At 42.0% G+C, this 22039-nt stretch overlaps 1 protein-coding gene across 1 annotated transcript in view; it reads left to right on the top strand.

The window, feature by feature from the left end:
• The first annotated feature begins 17169 nt into the window (after positions 1 to 17169).
• The window catches only part of DCP2 (decapping mRNA 2), a 51285-nt gene continuing 46415 nt past the window's right edge, over positions 17170 to 22039 (top strand). Inside the window, exon 1 of the mRNA XM_040446656.1 lies at positions 17170 to 17404. Coding sequence (XP_040302590.1) covers positions 17352 to 17404 — 53 coding nt within the window. The 5' untranslated portion in view covers positions 17170 to 17351. The remainder of the gene's footprint in view (positions 17405 to 22039) is intronic.

Below are 22039 nucleotides of genomic sequence, written 5' to 3'. Positions count from 1 at the left end.
AGAAGCCTAGAAATAGGCCCTCCAGTGTTGGTTTGGCAGCTCCAAGGCCTTCAGAGACCATGGCATCTTCTATTTTGCTTCTCTGCCCAAATGATCAATTGCTGGCCGCAGGAAGGAACAAACAGGAAGGCATGAAGAAATGCCCGCCACTTTTTTTTTTTTTGAGAACTTCCCAGAGGTCCTAGGCTACCCTGTGCTTACATCTCCTTGCCCAAAGATAGTTGCCACAAACCATAAGAGACTCTTAAATATAGAGAACAAACTGAGGGTTGCTGGAAGGGGTGTTGGGTGGGGGGATGGGCTAAATGGGTGATGGCCATTAAGCAGGGCACCTGTTGGGATGTGCCCTGGGTGTTATATGTAAGTGATGAGTCACTAAATTCTATTCCTGAAAGCAATATTATACTATATGTTAACTAACTTGGATTTAAATTAAAAAAAAAGAAAGAAAAAGATAAGTCACAAAGGGAGACTGAGAATGAGATACTAGAGGATAAGAGAAGTAAGGAAGTCAGGAGAGGGGAAAACTCAAAGGAGAGAATGGTCCACAGGGTCAGATATCATGGAGTGATCCTGCAATATAGGCAGAGAAGAAGGTGTGCATTATTTGGTGATTGGAAAGTTAATGATGGCTTTGGTTAGAGCAGTTTCCATTGAGTAGTAGGAAAAGAATGAAGTGCATTGGGGTTGAGGGGTGCATTCATGAAGACTCGGAAATGAATCTGCATAATTTTAAGAAGTTTACATTCAAATAGCAAGAGAGACATAATAGCTAGAAAGGCGAACATAATTTTAGGATCTAGAGAATATTAAGCTAAGTGAAATAAACCAGTCAGAGAAAGACAAATACCATATGATCTCACTCATATGTGGAATTTAAGAAACAAAACAGGGGCGCCTGGGTGGCTTGGTCGGTTAAGCGTCCAACTTCAGCTCAGGTCATGATCTCACGGTCCGTGAGTTCAAGGGTCGCGTCGGGCTCTGGGCTGACAGCTCAGAGCCTGGAGCCTGTTTCAGATTCTGTGTCTCCCTCTCTCTCTGACCCTCCCCCGTTCATGCTCTGTCTCTCTCTGTCTCAAAAATAAAATAAAAACGTTAAAAAAAAATTAAAAAAAAACAACAAAACAGCGAACAAAGGGAAAAAAAAGAGAGAAGCCAAAAAACCAGACTCTTAACCATAGAGAACAAACAGATAATTACCAGAGGGGAGGGGAGTTTGGGGGATGGGTGAGATAAGTGAAGAGGATTAAAGAAAGCACTTGTCATGAGGAGCACTGACTAATATATGGAATTGTTGAGACACCATATTGTACACCTGAAACTCATACAGCACTGTATGTTAGCTACACTGGAATTAAAATTAAATTTAAAAAAAATTAAAAAAGAATAGTTGCCACATGTCTCACATGTAGCTGTGAGAGGGCTAGAAAATATAGGCTTTTCAATGAGCCGTTCAACCTCCAGGAAGGAGGAGAAGCTGTCAATGGTATTATCTTCCGGCCATCAAAGTGGCTGACACCGACTGCCTTGCCTCCCCATCATGGGGCTTGGACTCTGTAATTCCAAGACGCCTCTTTGCTATCCTGTGCATTGCTCACAATCCCTTCTATGAGGTTATATTCTGCTAGATCATCTACGGTACCTAACGTTTAGTCAAGTACAATTTTAGGATTATGTCATGTGGTACGTTTGACAGCTCTGAAAAATAGGTTTGGGTTACTTTAAGATATTGCGGTGAAGTTTCTAAGCAAAGCTGAAAGGAAGGGGTGTAGAAGTCACAGAAAGGTCTTCATTTGGAAGATATTGTAAATATTTGACACCCAAGCAGAACATGCTGGTTACAAAAGGGCAACATGAAGGATCTTCGTGGTGATGAAAATGTGGTGTGTCCTGACCGTGTCATGTCAGTATCCTGGTTGTGATAAGATGCTATAGTTTTGTTAAGATGTTACCATTGTGGGAAACTAGGTAAAGGGTAAATCAGATCTCTCTTCTTACAACTAGATGTGACACTACAGTTTCTTCAAAATAAAAGTTTAATTTTACAAAAATCAACATTATTTCATTGTAAACTATATCTCAATAATTTTTTTTAGAGCCAACTGCATTTCAAACTGGTATATTTATTTTTTTTCAATATATGAAATTTATTGTCAGATTGGTTTCCATACAACACCCAGTGCTCATCCCAAAAGGTGCCCTCCTCAATACCCATCATCCACCCTCCCCTCCCTCCCACCCCTCATCAACCCTCAGTTTGTTCTCAGTTTTAAGAGTCTTTTATGCTTTGGCTCTCTCCCACTCTAACCTCTTTTTTTTTTTCCTTCCCCTCCCCCATGGGTTCCTGTTAAGTTTCTCAGGATCCACATAAGAGTAAAAACATGTGGTATCTGTCTTTCTCTGTATGGTTTATTTCACTTAGCATCACACTCTCCAGTTCCATCCACATTGCTACAAAGGGCCATATTTCATTCTTTCTCATTGCCACGTAGTACTCCATTGTGTATATAAACCACAATTTCTTTATCCATTCATCAGTTGATGGACATTTAGGCTCTTTCCATAATTTGGCTATTGTTGAGAGTGCTGCTATAAACATTGGGGTACAAGTGCCCCTATGCATCAGTATTCCTGTATCCCTTGGGTAAATTCCTAGCAGTGCTATTGCTGGGTCATAGGGTAGGTCTATTTTTAATTTTTTGAGGAACCTTCACACTGTTTTCCAGAGTGGCTTTACCAGTTTGCATTCCCACCAACAGTGCAAGAGGGTTCCCGTCAAACTGGTACATTTAAAATGACATGTTTAGTATGCAGTTTTGACTATTCTTATCAAATTCTTTTTCAAATATTAAAGAAACAAGGAGGCAAAGTCAGTTGAATTCTCAGTAAGAAGGTCTCAATTTTTTTAAACTTTTTATTATGAACATTTGAAAATACATACAAAAGAATATAATTAAACTCCATCTACTCATCATCCAATTCAACAATTACCACCCTGTTGTTAGTCTTACTTTATCTATTTGCCTTGCAATTTTTCCCCGGTCGATTATTTTAAAGCAAATCCCAGACATTATATTATTTTACCCTTAACTAAGTCTATTTTTAAATCCAGTGATCCTAAGCACAATGAACAAAGGAAATAAAACTCCACAATTTCACATTTCTAAAGCCAGCAATTTTCACACACTGAAAAAAAAATGTGTAGTTACTGATTCCTGGAAACGGAAGTAAGAATGTAGATAGACACAGATAAAGCTACAGAGCAGGGATACAGAGCATGACAAGCAAAATAATGCCCCCGAAATGTCCATCCTAATCCCTGGAATCTATAAATATGTTACCTTAACGGAAAAGGAGAAAGAAAGTTGCAGTTGAAATGAAGGTTCCTAATTGGCTGACTTTAAGATAGGGAGATTGTCCTGGGTTATCCGGATGGGCCCAAAGTAATCACAGGGTTCCTTAAAAATGAAAGAAGAGGGGTGCTTGGGTGGCTCAGCTGGTTAAGCATTGGACTCTTGATTTCTGGTCAGGTCATGGTCTCATGGCTCATGGGGTTGAGCCCCGAGTTGGGCTCCACACTGATAGCACAAAACCTGCTTGGGATTCTCTCTTGCTCTCTCGCTCTCTCTCTCTGCCCCTCCCCTACTCTCTCTCTCTCTTTCCCTCTCAAAATAAATAAATAAATAAACATTTAACAAAAATGGAAGAGGAAGCAGAGGTGAGTCACAGGGAGATGGGACTATGAAGAAAGGTCAGAGTGGTGTGATGTAAGAGGAATCGACTTGCCACTCCTGGCTTGGAAGATGAAGGAAAGGGAGCAGGAGCCAAAGAATGTAGATGGCCTCTGGGATCTAGAAAAAGCAATGCCCTAGAGGCCCCAGTAGAGAAGACAACCCTGTTGATGTCTTGATTTTAGTCCAGTGCAATCTGTGTGGGGCTTTTCACCTAGAGAACTTTAAGATAGTACATTTGTATTGTTTAAGCCACCAAATCTGTGGTAATTTGCTAAGGCTGCAATATCAAAGTGAGGTCCAGAGTGAAAGGGTGTCACCATTTGACAGAGCTACCATGACTGTTCAATTAGAGGCCACCTTTAATGGGGGAGGTTTTGTTATGCGGGAAAGGGTTTCTTCAGAGATCTGAGTCATTTAACCAGTAAATAATGTAATTACGCCAATACCTTAGAAATATGATCCTGTGTATAGCAAAAGCCCCATTTTTTAAGTCCTGCCCTTGGACTAAAAACATGAGTCAGCAGTGCGCTATAAAATTTTAAAATGCAAAAAAGGAATGTACACCCTCTGCTGGTGGATATAAAGCAGACTTTTCATGTTTTGGATTTGGTTTCCTGTATATTCTGGGAAGAGTGAAGACTACCCAGGCCTATCTGGGGGGGCCTGTCTGGACTCACTGCACTATGAACCCCATGTAGACTGTAGAACACCCTATGGGGGCCAACCTGAGCTGATTATTTTCAGAGTGAGTGTTTGGAGAAGTTATTTCTCTGGATCTGTTTGTTCCTTCGACAGAAACTTTTTAAAACTTTTTTTTTTAATGTTTATTTATTTTTGAGGGGGAGAGAGAGAGAGAGAGCGCGAGCAAGCAAGCAGCAGAGGAGGGGCAGAGAGAGAGAGAGGGAGGGAGACACAGAATTCGAAGAAGGCTTCAGGCTATCAGCACAGAGCTTGTTGTGGGACTTGAACCCACAAACTATGAGATCATGACCTAAGTCAGAGTCGGAGGCTTAACCAACTGAGCCACTCAGGGGTCCTCAACAGAAACTTGTTTTAAAGAATTCAGTATAAGAGATGCTATGAGACAAACATGTTTTCCCAGTTAAGATGCTTACAAGGTCATTTAAACAAACAAAAAAAAAAAAACCCAGCCTCCAGCATGCTTTCTCAACCGTAACATTTATTCAAAGACTCAACATAGTAATTAGTGTGTTAGTTACTTAGTTTCTGAAATCATAGTAAAAAATAATCCCTTCATCCATGACAAAGAATTAATATAAAATAGTTTTTAAGAACTGTTATAGAGATTATATTTCTGATTGTTAAACATTAAGAAATTATTTATTTGAAAAAAAGAAATATCCTGAAACAATTTTCTTTTTCCTGATTTGTTCCTCATGCAAAAGAAGGTTATTTACCAGTGGATTAAGTTTTCTCATTTGGGTCTGAGAACTTCATTCCCTGTCCCTGCCCTTTCAGCTGCCTTCTTCCATTCTGGGCAAACCTGTCAAAGCATGGAGGTTAGACATGACAGAGGAGCAGGAAGGGGAGGGCGAAAGAAAAGGAAGAGGTTCTAAAGTTCTAGAGTGTAGAATTCTTTTATATATACATTTGCACGCAATATGTTTATACTTAACATACATAGTTACATATGACATGTATTTACATTATTTATATTTATTACATTATTATACATTGTATTATATACATTATATATGGTTATATACTATATTTTACATAGATAGACAAATAGAGCAAGTAAGCTCTGTATTAATCAGGACTCTTTAATGAGAGTAACAAAAACCCATCTAAGCTAGAATGAGTTCATCTTTTCCAACAGCAGATTTACTTTGTTTAAAAAGAGATTCACACTCATAATAGGATTTTGCATCCCATCACTTCCTCCTCCTCGGTAACCTTGGCATATATGTGGTGATAACTTACTCGTTGGCCTAGACATCAGTTAGCAAATCTTTATAGAGTGCCCATCACACAAGGACACTCTAGGCACTGGGGATTCAATGCATAACTTAGAGAAAAGATCCCTGCTTTCTTGTAACTTACACTATAGTAAGGGAGAGAGAAAAAATGGATTGAGAAAATTTCAGATTGAGGAAGCTATTTAGATGAGTGGTCTGAGAAGAATTTCTGAAGAGGTGATGTTTAAGCTGTAGAGACAGCACAAAAAGGAGGGTATTGCAGAGGAGGTGGGCAGCATTCCAGGCAGAAGGAATGGTCTGTAGAAAGAGCTTGGAGTATGTAATGGATTGCAGGGAGACTACTGTGGCTCAAATGTAGTGAGAGATGAAGATGGGATGTGAAAGGAAGGTAGAGTGAGTGACGGGCAGGTGCCCCATCATGTAAAGTCTCTCAAGCCATGGCACACAAAGTGGATTCTACACTGAGGGTCATGAAGATTTTCAAGTTAATGTTTTGAGATGATCACTCTTGCTGCTTGGTGGAGGATGGATTGCCACAGGGACAGGAGACATTTAGGAGCCTGTGGAAGTAGTCCAGCTGAGCTTGAGATGGCTTGGATTAAGGTGGGGAAAGCTGAGATGGAGAAGAGGGAATGGGTCTTGGAGGTAGACTGGCCAGGACTCATCAGTGGTTTGCATGTGTGCCTGTGTGAGAAAGATAGGAATTAAAGTTCACTCTTAGGTTTCTGGTTGGAGCCACTGGATGCCTAATGGAACATGTCAATTGAAATGATTTGGGCCAGGGGCACCTGGGTGGCTCAGTCGGTTAAGCGTCTGCTCTTGATTTCAGCTCAGGTCATAATTTCATGAACCATGGGATGGAGCCCTGCATTAGGCTTTGCACTGACAGTGTGGAGCCTCCTTGGGATTCTGTCTCTCAAAATAAATAAACAGTAGGGCACCTAGGTGGCTCAGTCTGTTAAGTGTCCAACTTTGGCTCAGGTCATGATCTCTCGGTTCATGAGTTTGAGCCCTACATCAGGCTCTCTGCTGACAGCACAGATCCTCTGTCTCCCTCGCTGTCTGCCCCTCCCTCTCTCTCTCTCTCAAAAATAAACACTTAAAAATAAATAAATAAATGAATGAATAAATAAATACATAAAAATTGTTTTTTTAAAAAAAGGAAAGACATGATTTGGACCAAAGTAAAAGAAAGCTTTGGCTGAAACAAAAAGACTCATAAGGGTTCATGTAAGTTCAGAGGTAGGACAGGCTTCAGGGTTCATTGTCTGGCTCCCGGTTAGAGATCTAGGTGTGACTTTTCAGGCCTAACTGTAGGCAAACACAAAAGCTCTACTTGACAAGTCTCCCAGGGAATGGCTGCCCTCCCCACGCAGACTTGGTGGGCAGCCAGTGCACTGCAGTCTCTAGGGGGCGCTGCAGTCAGGGACTCGGGCCCCTCTGACTCCCGTGCCATGAACCTCTGCATTCCTAGCCCTGGGGCCTCCACTCCTATCTCTTTAGCTGAGGCCTTGGCGGAGGTCTTCTTTGGTCTCCTCTGCTGACGCCACCTTCTGGGGGAAGGAGGAGTACTTTCCCACTCCTAGCCCTTCCCCTCCCTCTCTGTCCAGGGCCCACAAAACTGCCAGAGCCTTTTGTTCAGTGAGACCACCCCCCTGACCCTTGACCTCCACCTGACCCTTGACTCTGTTCCATGGGAGAGTGAAGCCGAAGGAGTCACTGCTTTCTCTGGTTTTAGCCATCCAGGTAAGTGATTAAAGGCTTCACTCTTTCATTTTTGGCTTGTTGATTTAATTGGCTACTCTGACACCTGACAACTCTGGCCCCCACCTGGAGCCAGGTGCTTGAACAAGCGCTCTCTCTCTCTCTCTTTCTCTCTCTCTCTCTCTCTCTCTTTCTCTCTCTCTGTCTCTCTCATTCCTCCCCCACACCTACCCCCAGGCCAGGTCAACTGAGCTCTTGACCGCTCTGCCTCCTTTTCTCTTCAGGTCTTTCAGCTTTGCCCTCCTCCTTGTGTCAGCTTTATCCTCAGGATGACGGTCACCAGCTAGACCCAAGACCCGACCTGTACCGCTCACCCGCTTGTACCCACCAACCTTCGTTCCACATTTTTCCTTAAGTTCTTCTTTCCAGCTTATCTCTTAACACAGGCAAAAGACCTGAGGGCATAGCATCCCTGAAAGAAACTAAAGCCACTCTTCAAACAATTTCTGCTTGCAAGAAGAGTGCCGCTGGCCCAGGCCATCCAGACCAACTGGAATGTAACCCCCCGCTCACAGGTGCGCAGATGGACCTTGGAGACACTGACAGTTACCTTTCTCTCATTATTATACTAAAATCTCCACCCAAGGAGAAGCACAAGCCTCATTGTCATAACCTGCAATGTATGTATAGATAGGCATGTTTCCTTAGGGTGTGTGTAGGACGCCCACCTCTACATATGGTGACAAGGCTCCCCTTCCTGACTATTCATCCTAACCCTAAATAAAAGGAGCCCATTCAGACTTGCTCCAGGAGTCATGGCTTTGGAAGTTATTCCCATGATCTCCTTACTTGCCGCAAATATAGTTTACTCTGTGTGACAACTCCACCTGCTGTAGTTTCTATGACTCACCAAGGAGTGAACTCACATGAGTTTGGGTACAGTTCCACATATCATATCCTGACTCGATGACGTTTCATTAAAAAAGAGAGACTTTTGGGGCGCCTGGGTGGCGCAGTCGGTTAAGTGTCCGACTTCAGCCAGGTCACGATCTCGCGGTCCGGGAGTTCGAGCCCCGCGTCAGGCTCTGGGCTGATGGCTCAGAGCCTGGAGCCTGTCTCCAATTCTGTGTCTCCCTCTCTCTCTGCCCCTCCCCCGTTCATGCTCTGTCTCTCTCTGTCCCAAAAATAAATAAACGTTGGAAAAAAAATTAAAAAAAAAGAGAGACTTTTACATCTTAAGGATGTAAGCAGGAGTCCTAAGATTCACAGAATGGTTGCTAACAAGGGATGTAATCTGATGATTCACTGAGGCCAACCAGAGCCAAATCCTGGAGCCAAGAGTGCGCTGGTTTTCTGCACAGCCACACATGCTCCATGTGAAACTGAGGACTGCATGTCTGAATCATGATTCTGTTCAGAAATATTAAGAGGTGAATTCAAACACAGACTGATACATAATTTGCCATGTGCCCCTCATGAAAATATGGACTTCCTTATTCAAAAGGCAGGAAAAAAAGTGTCACTGAAAGTACTAAATTATAAAACCTTTTCCTTTTCTCTATGGTCTTTCAATTTGCCATGGTGTTTTTATTTGATATTCATTGTCATCCTAAGTAAAGGACAACTAAAATTGTAAATTGTTACAATATCACCATTCATCTTTATATTGTGCGTTGCCAACTTTAAATGCAGATAGAAGAACATTTAACTCACATAGAATCACCAAAATTATACAACTCACATTTCATAGCTGGTACATGCATGATGTGTTTTATTCTTACAAAAACGGTGGAAACATTGCACAAAATTAACCCGTCTGTGTTCCTGTCACTTCTTGATGTACCCACATTCTACCATACTCTCTACATTTGGCTTATGATGAATGAGGTGAAAGGAACTAGGGAAGAGTGTCTTTCACTTTCCTTCAGTGTCACCATTTTTAGCATAAGTGGTTGGTTAATATAGGGAATTAATAGGAAAGTAACATGACAGGGTTCCTTGGTTCTTTGTGTTTCTGAGACTGCCACTGTCTTCTTTTTGCATCTGAAGCAAGTTCTGATTTATAGGAAGATCTCAGGGCTCACAGTGATCTCACTTACTCAGTTTAACATGGTTACCTTGTCTCACTTTCAATCTTGTTGAACTTCCATGAATCATGGGCTCACGGAAATTCTGTTCTCATGGGATATTTAAAATGCTATATGCAAAGGGGGCAGCAAAGAGTGAGTACACACACATTATTACATGTATCTCCTCTGCTTAAGTGCACACTCCTTTGTCTTACCAATTTCATTCACAGAACACAACTTCAAAAATGAGATCAGTGAGAATTTTAAGACGGTGGGCACCTGGGAGGCTCAGTCGGTTGAGTGTCTGACTTCGGCTCAGGTCATGATCTCCCAGTTCATGAGTTCCAGCCCTGCATGGAGCTTGCTGCTGTCGGTGCAGAGCCCACTTCGGATCCTCTGTCCCTTTCTCCCTGCCCCTCCCCCCACTCACTCTCTTTCTCAAAAATAAACAAACATTAAAAAAATTAAAGATGGTGACGGGAGAACATTAAACCAAGCATGGGGCTTTTCTGAGTAGAGGGCCTTGTGTGTCACACACGCACAGGCCACACACGCACCAAGAAGCAGGCCTTGGTGAATGAGTGCTGGGTAAACAAGCAAGAATGTCTACTACAAGACACATTTACTGAAACGAGAAAGATTGACTATGGAGAATAGTTTGTGTGTAAAAAATCAAGATCCTTTATATACATAGCAAACGTTTATTTCTTGCTCGGGCAGAACCTGAAGCAGATATTCTTTTTTTTTTTATTTTTTTTTTTTAATTTTTTTTTTCAACGTTTTTATTTATTTTTGGGACAGAGAGAGACAGAGCATGAACAGGGAAGGGGCAGAGAGAGAGGGAGACAGAATCGGAAACAGGCTTCAGGCTCTGAGCCATCAGCCCAGAGCCCGACGCGGGGCTCGAACTCACGGACCGCGAGATCGTGACCTGGCTGAAGTCGGACGCTTAACCGACTGCGCCACCCAGGCGCCCTTTTTTTTTTTTTTTAATTTTTTTTTTTGAAGCAGATATTCTGCTGTAGCTCCTCTCCAGGTCAAAAATTTAGAAACCTGTACTCCTCCCACAGTTTCAAGGGTCTTGTGCTTCCAGGTGGGAAGAGAAGGAAAGAGAGAATATAAAAATTACATGGGACATTGCAGGAATTGTGCTTAGAAGTTGGATGTATCACTTTTATCTTCATTTCATGGGCTAGAACTCAGTTATCTGCTTCCACCTAAATACGAGGGGGCCTGTGAATCCCAGAAGAGGAAATGGGATTGCTCAGCATCTAGTAAGACTCCGATAGAGATCAATGAAGGTTTTGTTTTTTTGTTAGACGTGACTAAAGCATTTTATATGCTATGGGAAATGATCCAGCGTTAGTGGGGCTGACAGAAAGGGCAAATATGTGTTGTTCTGTAAATGCTGACTTGAATCATAAGATATTTGTTGGTCGAAGGGTACACACTTTGTTATGAGACGCATAAATTCTAGAGACCTACTGTACAGCATGCTGACTAGAGCTAATAATGTTGTAATGTGTACTTGAAATTTGCTCAGAGTACATCCTAAGTGTTCTTACCACACACACAGAAAAGGTAAGTATGTGAGAGGATGGATGTTCATTAGGTTGAGTGTGGTAATCATTACATAATATCAAAACATCATGTTATATCTGCTATAGTCTCAATGTTTGTGTCCCCCCCCCCCGACCCATAAGTTCAACTCCTAGTGCCCAGTGTGATAGTATTAGGAGGTGAGGGCTTTGTGAAATGCTTAAGTCATGAATGTAGAGCCCTCGTGAATGGAATTAGTGCCCTTATTAAAGAGAGCCCGGAAGGCTAGCTTGCCCCTTCCCACCATGCAAGGTTACAACCAGAAAGCACAGTCTATAAACTAGGAAATAGGTTCTCACCAGACACCAAATCTGCTAGTGCCATGATCTCGAACTTCCCAGCCTCCAGAATTAGGAGAAATAAATGTGTGTTGTTTATCATCCACGCAATTGATGGCATTTTTGTCATGGTAGCCTGAATGGACTAGGACAACACTTAAATATGTACAATTTTTATTTGTCAATCACACCTCAATATAGCTGGAAAATAAATTAAAAAAAAAACTTTGAAGGGATGTGAAAAGGCTTTGACAGACTTAATTTAATCTCATTTAATTAATTAATTTTTAATTTAATTTTTTATTTTAAAAATTTACATCCAAATTAGTTAGCATATAGTGCAACAATGATTTCAGGAGTAGATTCCTTAGTGCCCCTTACCCATTTAGCCCATCTCCCCTTCCACAACCCCTCCAGTAACCCTCAGGTTGTTCTCCATGAGTCTCTGCTGTTTTGTCCCCCTCCCTGTTTTTATTATTTTTATTTCCCTTCCCTTATGTTCATCTGTTTTGTCTCTTAAAGTCCTCATATAGTGACGTCATATGATTTTTGTATTTCTCTGACTAATTTCACTTAGCATAATACTCTCCAGTTCCATCCACGTAGTTGCAAATGGCAAGATTTCATTCTTTTTGATTGCTGAGTAGTACTCCATTGTATATATATATATATATATGTATATATATATATATATATATATATGTATACCACTTCTTCTTTATCCATTCATCCATTGATGGACATTTGGGCTCTTTCCATACTTTGGCTATTGTTGATAGTGCTGCTATAAATATGGGAGTGCATATGTCCCTTCAAAACAGCACACTTGTATCCCATGGATAAATGCCTAGTAGTGTAATTAGGGTAGTTTTATTTTTAGTTTTTTGAGGAACCTCCATACTGTTTTCCAGAGTGGCTGCACCAGCGTGCATTCCCAACTTAATCTCATTTAATTTAAAAGAAGGTCAGTAAGCATATTACATATTTTTTAAAAGAATTTGATGACAACTTGTTTTGTTGTAAGGATTATTGCATTTAAAAAAAATTATACTATAACATGCTGCAGAGACATTAATAGTAATTATTATTGTGTCATTCTCCCTAAAGCAGAATTCCTGAGTTCAGAAGAACTGAATTCTAGTCCTGGCTCCATTTCATACTGTCATTTAATCATTTAATCTCTATAAACCTCATTAATCTCTTTGCCTATCCCATGTAGTTAGAAAGACTAAATGAGATAGCATATTTTAAAACCGTAAAGGTTTTGATTGGCTCAATTATTTTAAAATTGTATCAGTATTATAACATAAGAACCCCAGCATCTCCCTTTGTCTTAATTCCAAACTCCACTTTATCTGCCTTTCTCAAGCGACGGGCTGCTGGGCCTGTGGATGGTTGGGTTTGAATGAGGCCTTGAATTCTTTGGAAGTCACGGCTCAGGGGACTGCCATAAGGGCTGCTCTGCTGTGCACCCGTCCGGCTCCTAGATGTGTGTGTGGGTGAGGAAGCAGGGGTGGGATGGTGAATGGACAGGAAAGTAGCTTGGAAGATGCCCCCAGACATCTGTGGAATTCTCGGTGGGGAGATTGGCTTAGCACTATTTGGAAGTTTGGGGACTTGCAAGCCCCTCAGAGCTTAAAAAAAATAGAGTTGCATATCTGCCCCTGAGCTGAGACTTCAAAGAAATAAGGGAGCAGGAAGGCTTCCTCCAGGTCCTTTAGCAAGTGCCCAGTAGCCTGCTTCTTTGGATCTTTAACATTGACCCCTGGGGAAAAAACATCACTTGGTCTTCCACTATTGCTTCACTGCCATCATTTAGTGTAGTCTAAAAACCAGACTTGAGCTTCAAATGACACCTAAGAAAAACAGCCACTAAGATACCCCCTACATAGAAAAGAAGTTCAGTTAGGACATATAGAATGCATATCCAGCAAAATAGAACTATTGAAAAAGCTCCCCCTTCCCCTTAGCAATCCATTACACCATGCTGCCTGGACTTCCATCAGCTATCATCTGCATTTCTTTTGCCGGAGGGCTTTTTGTGGCCACCAGAGGCTGCCTTGCTGTGCATGTGGCAGGCTGGCGTACAGGCTCCAGGAGCATGCCTTAACCAAGGACTGACGAAAGTTAGTATATAAATATCCCATCTTCCTCATCCCTTGGGTAGGATAACTCCGCAGCATGTGTTTTACCCTGGCCTACAGAATTCTCCAGCGGGATCAGCTCCAGTTACACACAGGGACAACTTCCTTGATAATCCATTTTTTGGGCTTTCTTTGCCTCCTGACTCACTTTCCTACTCTACTACCATTCTTTCCTGGATCACCTCCCACATAAACTACTTGCACTCAAATCCTTGTCCCGGGGTCTGCTTCTTAGGAAACCCAAACTAAGACGTGTAGTGTGCCAAGGGGATTGAATAAAGCAAATAGAATACTTCTGTCTGTGCTCCCCTATTTGACTCCCAGAACACTTTCAGCTTGGTCTGGAAGGATTTTCTCTTTAAAAAAATTTTTTTTTTCAACGTTTATTTATTTTTGGGACAGAGAGAGACAGAGCATGAACGGGGGAGGGGCAGAGAGAGAGGGAGACACAGAATCGGAAACAGGCTCCAGGCTCTGAGCCATCAGCCCAGAGCCCGACGCGGGGCTCGAACTCACTGACCGCGAGATCGTGACCTGGCTGAAGTCGGACGCTTAACCGACTGCGCCACCCAGGCGCCCCAGGATTTTCTCTTTAGAGAATTTGATCAGCTGGCAAGAATGACCTACAGATGCTGATGCCATGTGCTCCCAGCTAACAGCCCAGCCAGATCACCCCACGGTGAAGCTCTCAGGAAACAAGTTCCATCTACATTATAGCACTTAACTCTGGTTTTTTAGTTATGTATGCTTAAGTATGAGTGAATAGTTGAGGACCACCAGGAAACTTCCAATATGATAGATGGAGACCAAATTAATAGCAAAAAGCAGCTGAGAGGAATAAGAGGCTATTCAGGAAGAAGAAAACTTTAAAAATGTACTGTTAGGGGCACTTGGGTGGCTCAGTTGGTTAAGCGTCTGATTTTGGCTCAGGTCATGATCTCATGGTTCCTGGGTCTGGGCCCTGCGTCCGCCTCTGTTCTGCCAGCTCAGAGCCTGGGGCCTGATTTGGATTCTGTGTCTCCCTCTCTCTCTGCCCCTCCCCCACTCGCACTCTGTCTCAAAAATAATCATTAAAAAAAAAATTTAAAAATGTATTGTTAGTATCCTCATAGGGATAAGAAATCGATAAATCAGGCTATGACACCATAATGAAGGGACAGTTGAAGAACAAAAGAGAACTATAGAAAAGTGAAAATGGTATAGGCCACTGGAAGATAAATTTGAGTTCTCCAATAAGGAGCAAAAAGACAGATGGAAAACAGCAGAGTAAAATAGGTGGTAACAGGGCTCTTAAGTCAAGTTTGGCCTTGAGTATACATCAGAAGCTGAGTAGGAGAGCTATTAGAAGATAATAGTGTTGGAACAAAAGAAAATTAAACATGGGCAGTTGTGCAGGCCAAGAATGGAGGCAGACGTACTGGTTAGGTAGTTCTTGCACTAGTGAGGAGAAATAATGGGCACCTGATATAAAGAGTGGGCATTTTGGGGCGCCTGGGTGGTGCAGTCGGTTAAGCGTCCGACTTCAGCCAGGTCACGATCTCGCGGTCTGTGAGTTCGAGCCCTGTGTCGGGCTCTGGGCTGATGGCTCAGAGCCTGGAGCCTGTTTCCGATTCTGTGTCTCCCTCTCTCTCTGCCCCTCCCCCGTTCATGCTCTGTCTCTCTCTGTCCCAAAAATAAATAAACGTTGAAAAAAAAAAAAGAGTGGGCATTTGGACAGAAATTAAGAAAAAGATAAGAGATTAAATGGTAGAACTGATGGGGTTTTGGGGTGACGGTGTGGTTCAGAGCTGATGGCCAGGAAAGAATTCTTGAAGATGTCCTTGGTGCAAAAAGGTGATTTCATTAAAGCATGGGGACAGGACCCATGGGCAGAAAGAGCTGCACTGGGGTTGTGAAGAGTGACTGGTAATATATCTTCAGGTTAGGAGGGGGTCAGGGACAGCATAAGTTTCTAAGGAATTTTGGAAGTAAGGTTTGTTTCCAGGACTTTGAGGAGCTAGCTCTTGTTAGAAAAACATCATTTATTACTGTTTAGTAAAACATCAGTCATGAGACCCTTCAGATGTATATCAGGGGGCCATAAGCCTGGAGCATGATTGCCAGCATATATCTTGTGGGGGGGGGGGGGGGGGGGTAAAGAAAAAGGAAGTTTCCAAAGGAATTTTTATGTGTTTAAGGAGACTCACAGGATCCTCAAGGGGTTAGGACAATGTTAAGCCAAGATTCCCTTTCAGCCCTAGCAAAGTGTCATCATCGAGGCAGCTGAGCTCCTCGAGGAAGGTCACTCTGCCTGTTTCAAGGACTTGTCAATGGGCTGTAGGCAGTAAGGGAATTTAATTTTTCATTTGCCCTTGTTTCCCACATCGCCATGGTAAGCACTTAACCCCCCCTACATCTTTTCTTAAATTATGTATTTATTTTGAGAGCACGACGGGGAGGGGCAGAGAGAGAGGGAGACAAGGAATCTGAAGCAGGCTCCAGGCTCTGAGCTGTCAGCACAGGGCCCAACACAGGGCTTGAACTTACAAACCCAGAGATCATGACCTGAGCCGAAGTCGGATGCTTGAGTGACTGAACTGCCCAGGCATCCCAAAGCCCCTTACATCTTGATGAGGGTGATATTAGGGCTCCAGGAAACAGAATCTATAGGTTTCTGGAGATTAGGCTATGAATAAGATTGCCTTTTTCTTGGAGTTTACTAAGTTATCTGTAAACTTAAGGAGACTCCTGTCCTGCATGACTGTGATCTCTACCAGTCAGCCATTTGCTTTCTTTCCTTTTCCCTGTTCTTGGGCAGGCAGGAGTGTCTGAGGAATATCACGCATATCCCACCTCCAGGGTTGGGGGGTGCTCTGCTGTTAGCCTGACTTGGCCCTCAGCTTGCCCCATGCTCCCTCATCATAATGAATTAAAGTTGTGACTGAGGGGTGCGTTTGTGTGGCTGTGAGTCTGATGTAAAAGGAGGAAGTTAAAGAATGATGAATCTAGATTTTTTTTCTGCAAGATCCTAAATGGATTGGGCTCTATTAAGTAAGATGAGGAATCAGTGAGGGCTAGGAGATGGGAGTATGTGTAGGAGGTAGAAGGAAGATTCCCAAGTTCAGGTTCAATCAATATTTTCTCAGATCTCACTAGGTGTCAGATAGTAGGATAAAGTTCTGTCTGGGTCCTTTGAGGAAAGGCAGAGGTAAGCCACCACACACACACACACAAGACAACCGGTGTTTGTAGTTAAGAGGCACAGCCCTTGGCCTGGAGGCGATGGGACGACAATGAGTGTGCAGGATACTTGGTGACAGGAATTCCAAGTGCACACTTGCGCAGGATGCGCCGTCGGCGTCTGCCCTGAAGAGGTACGAGCGCCTGCTTGGTCACCAAGAGGACATTTACACCACGCCAAACCCTAGGATGTAGTCTCCGAGTCTACCAGCAAGACCTGAATACTCTGGACTTTCTATAGTGCAAAGGAGGCCTGGTGCGCATGCGCGTAGCCACCCCAGGGCTCAATCACAGGCGGCGGGAAGTTGGTTTTCTGAGTAGCAACTGAGCAGCTTGAAGACGGATTGGAGACGACAGACCAATAAACAAACATTTCATTGGCTTAGCTTGCTCAGCCTCCCAATTCTACAGCTTCCCATTGGACATTTCAAGCAGGGCAGGGGCGTGACTCCCGGGGCTCCGCCCCGCGCTCTGGCCCAGGCTCGGGGTTCTGGGCTGAGGGAGCGGGACGGAAGTGAGCGGGTCCCGCCCCTTCCCCCTCTCTTTGCTGGAGCCGCTGCCGCCGCCGCTGCCCGCTTTCCGGCGAGCCGGAGTCTCCGTGCCGTACCCTTGGTCCCCGGCCGCGCGGAGCCGGGATGCACTCCTCCTGCTGTGGGTTCTCATCATGGAGACCAAACGGGTGGAGATTCCCGGCAGCGTCCTGGACGATCTCTGCAGGTACCACGTCGCCCCTTGCTGCCACGGCCCCCAGAGTCCCCTCCTCGTTTTCTGTCACGTTGGTCGACCCCGGAGGCCTCCGCGCCCCCTCCCCCCCGGCCGCATCCTTGTTCTCGCTTTCCGGTCCCGCCGCTGCTCGCTTTCCCGGGTCGACCCTTCTCTCCCACGACACCACCCGGTCTTTCACCCGCAGCCTCCCGGTTTCTCACGGCCCCTCCGTCCTTCTTGCGGAGCACCGGAATTTCCTCATTTTCTTAGTTCCTAACTCTTTTGCTTTCCTGAAAGTGAAGCCGCTGCGCCAAAGTCTGGGTCTTGAGCGTTTTTCGGCTGCCTCTTCCCCCTCCCATTGTTTTTTTCTGCCTTTGACTTTTATAGAACCGCTCCCCCCGACCCCCTCCGTCTTATTCCTCAATTCTGTCGAAAGACCCCAAAGTTTTGAATCTTCGTCCCACGCCCCCGGACCTACGCAGGGAGCAGTTTCAAACTTACCCTTTCGCTCGTGTGTTCTTCCACGTCCCTGGCATTTTCTAAATTGTTCTAAAGAATTACTCCCTTGTTTATCCCCAAACTTACCGTTAGAAGGGGGAAAAGGTCTAGAGTTGCTTTTCTTTTCATTCTTCAATTTTCCTTGAAGGAGATTCTCAGCTGCAGGATTTTAACTCGTATACTTTTACAAGAGAAATTTTTTTGCATTCTTCCTGTTGTTAGCTATAATTTCAGATAGCGAAAATTGTAAAATGGACTTAAAATATTTTCTTTTCCCGAAGTAAAATTTTTCGTACAGTAACACCCTGGGTTGTCGCCGGCTAAGTGGATTGTGAGATAAATTACAAGTGAGTAAAAGGCTCTGATAAAAAACAAAACAAAACATCTTTTCAAATGTGTTTACTGTATTTATATCTAGAATTCTGACTTTTTAAAAAAAATTTTTTTTCAACGTTTATTTATTTTTGGGACAGAGAGAGACAGAGCATGAACGGGTGAGGGGCAGAGAGAGAGGGAGACACAGAATCGGAAGCAGGCTCCAGGCTCTGAGCCATCAGCCCAGAGCCTGACGCGGGGCTCGAACTCCCGGACCGCGAGATCGTGACCTGGCTGAAGTCGGACGCTTAACCGACTGCGCCACCCAGGCGCCCCTAGAATTCTGACTTTTAATAGTTGTGTCACATTCACGCTTTTTTTCCTTCTTCTTTTTGTTTTTTTTTTTTAAATGGGAAAGAAAGAACACACTTGTGGAGGTACTGTTGTGTGCCAGGCACTGGGTGCTCCTTTCTCATCTATCATTTTATTTAATCCTGGAAACAACTCTGGTAGGTGCAGTTCTTTACATTTTCATCTGACAAACAGACTTGGTTTGTAATCTACACAAGGTCACGTTTCTTGTAATTCAGAAAATCAGGATTTGAAACCTAGATCTTTTTCTCTACAATCAATGCCTGTACTGTTTCTCCTATGCCAGGTAGGCCTTACAGAAAATCAAGTCTAACATTTTAAACCTCACAGAAGTACGCGTAGATAAGTAAATAGACTAATTTTGCAACTAATAAGAATGTCACTGTACTTCTTTGGTGATGGTATGATTATAATTTTTGGAATATGATCGCTTCAAATGAACCACTTAAAATGTGCTTATTTTCTATGATCCCAAATTTCATAAGAAAAAAAGAGATTTGAGGGGCGCCTGGGTGGCTCAGGTCATGATCTCTTGGTTCATGGATTCGAGCCCCATGTCAGGCTCTGTGCTGACAGCTCAGAGCCTGGAGCCTGCTTTGGATTCTCTGTTTCCCTCTCTCCCTTCTTCCCCCACTCATGGTCTCTCTCTCAAAAATAAATAGACATTAAAAAAATTAAAAATATTTGATGTATACGTGTGTGGATAAATGGACGAACATGTACAAGAAGTGAGAGTATGATTTTTCTTGTTGTTTCCAAGATTTTTTTAAAAGGATGTGTATTTTCTAGTTAGAAAAAAAAGTAAAATGAGTACGTATTTGAAAAGGTGAGCAAGAATTATGTAGGGTTAATAGGGATACACATTAAAGAAAAAGATGGGTAATCTTACACATTTTAATAAAGTAATCTTTCTACTAGTATGGGTTTATTTTGGATACTACGGAGGATTAAATATATTAACAAATAATTGTTGTGTCTTGTAAACAATACGTTAAACATCTGATGAATGTTAAAGATTCTTACTAGGTTTTCCAGTGAGTGTATTTAAGCAATTTTATACAGATTTTTTTTGGAATAGAGTAACTTTTTTTTTCTTCAAGAAATGAGAGTAACTTTTTTGCAATTACTGTGTTTTGGTTATATAAATGAGAATTGTATGTTTAAAAACTAGGGCTAACTACCTGACAAACTAATAAACCAAATAACCATTTCTTAAAACTCTGAGTTTTAAAATAATGACATTTTAATGTTAATATTTTAATGTTTTTGTTGATTAAAGATGTTCAATGTTAACAATTCAGGTTTTTTTGATTTGGGGCTTTTTTAGAGACAAATTTATACTTAGAATTTATGTTTAATTTCTTTAAACATAAAGCTTAAGTGGAAAAACGTTAATTTTTCTGACTCCTTTGCTGTTTTAAGTACATCTTGATTTATGAGTTTGGTCTTGACCCTTTTTGTTTTTACTCCCTTTTATGTTTTCCCCAATTATAGTGTTTAGTATTGTATTTAAGAGGTTTTATTTGTTTTGTGTTGTCAATTTTTGATAAGTTACATATTCTTGCAAATCTTGCCTACTTCAGTCATTGACCATATATTAGTAACTTTTGGAGAAATGTATAGATTGATTTTGATGTGAAAAATTAGAGCAGGAGACTTACATTTTCAAGATACGACTTTGTAACCATTAGGCTGCTTATAACCTAGGACATGGAATGTTATTTTTGCAGTGATTTCATATGCAACATTTCATTTGCTGGGATACTGTGCAGCCATTAGAAATTCCTAAGGTAAACAGTAAGCTGAGGGAAAATATTTGTATCTTGAAATGATGTATGCAGTATACTATTGAGCATAACAGTCATTTGATATCTTTTTTTAAAAGAAATGTTTTAATGTCTTATGTATATTTGTGTGCGCGCGCGCGCACACACACAAGAAGTCTGGGAAAATCAATCAAACTGATAACACTGGTTATTTCTAGGTAGAGTGAAATTAGAAGAGAGGAAGGAAAGACTGTTGTCTAGGTGTTCTAGTGAACATTCTAGTAAACGTGTATGTAAAAAGTAGATCTGCCCCATTTTGTGGTGACATTTGCCTCTTGCACCATTAAAAGTGCATTTGACATTAAAAGTCAAAGAATTTTTCAATACCATTTAAATTAGCTACTAAAGGCTTGAAGAGCATGTTTTTCAAGTAAAAACTGAAATCTACAGCTTAAGTTGTTTCTGTTTTAAAGAAATGCTTGGAGTTTTTTTTAGAGCCCCTTTAAGAATTAAATGGTGAGGCCACTCCAGTGTTAAAAGGAGAAAGGTATTTTCTGGCAACTAATGTTGCTGCTATTTTGGTGATTGTGTAAGCTAATCAAATACTTCATGCTCATCTTCAGCTTGCCATTTTAGTGTTCAATTCTACTGCAACAGTTTTGTACTAATTGTAGTTCTGCTGATGTTCCATTTGTAGGAAAATTGAAAAGATGACATTTTGTGAGGTCCCATAATTACTGTGGAAAGCATTTTATTTCAGCTTTTACTATATATTGTAGTATACTGTATACTAGGTATATATAACATATTTTTATTTTATTTTTATTTTACTTTATTATTTTTTTAGTAATCTCTACATCCACATGTAGAACTCATGACCCCAAGATCAAGAGTCACATGCTCCTCCCACTGACCCAGCCAGGTGCCCCTGCACACACTTTTAAATCTTTAAAACAGGAAAACCATGTACAGGATGAAATTATGAAAGTGTAATTTTCATGTATTAAAGTTTCCTTTGTCTTACAAAGTTTCTTTTTAAGAAAAAAAAATTTATTTTGAGAGAGAGAACCAGTTGGGGAGAGAGGCAGAGAGAGGGAGAGAGAGAATCCCAAGCAGGCATTGTACTGTCAGCATGCGACCGATGTGGGACTCAAGCCTACAAACCATGAGATCGTGACCTGAGCAGGATTGAGAGTTGGACGCTTAACCCACTGAGCCACCCAGGTGCCCCTAAAGTTTCTTAAAGAAGTTAGCTTTTAGCTATTAAAAAGATGTGCTCATGAGTAAGGGTAAAAAAAAAAAAAATCGAAGAGTACAGGTGAAGTTATGAAAGAAATGCAACAGCCTCCTTCCCGGCCCCTTTTTATCTCACTCCTGCTCCCTGGGTTTTTACCTGTTTTGTGGTAAATTCTTCTGATAGATACTTCAGTATTTTAAAATATACTTGCACCAGTTTGTTTTATCAACATCGTATGTTAAATTGAGGATTTAGTGCACCTTGGTAGATATTAGGTGATAAGGGTTGAGAGCATCACACAATATTTACATTCCATTTTGTAACCTTGTGAGGGCTGTTACACGTTTTACTGTGGGTTGATTGCAAAAGCTGAACAAGAATAACAGCATTTGTTATATGGAATTGCTATGTACGTATTTTTCACAGTAGAGGCAGGTTTACAATGGCTAGGATTTTGTT

Source organism: Herpailurus yagouaroundi, unplaced genomic scaffold (assembly GCF_014898765.1).
Source record: "Herpailurus yagouaroundi ecotype Mexico unplaced genomic scaffold, PumYag 29, whole genome shotgun sequence".
NCBI lineage: Eukaryota > Metazoa > Chordata > Mammalia > Carnivora > Felidae > Herpailurus > Herpailurus yagouaroundi.
This window is presented reverse-complemented; position numbering and strand designations above follow the sequence as displayed.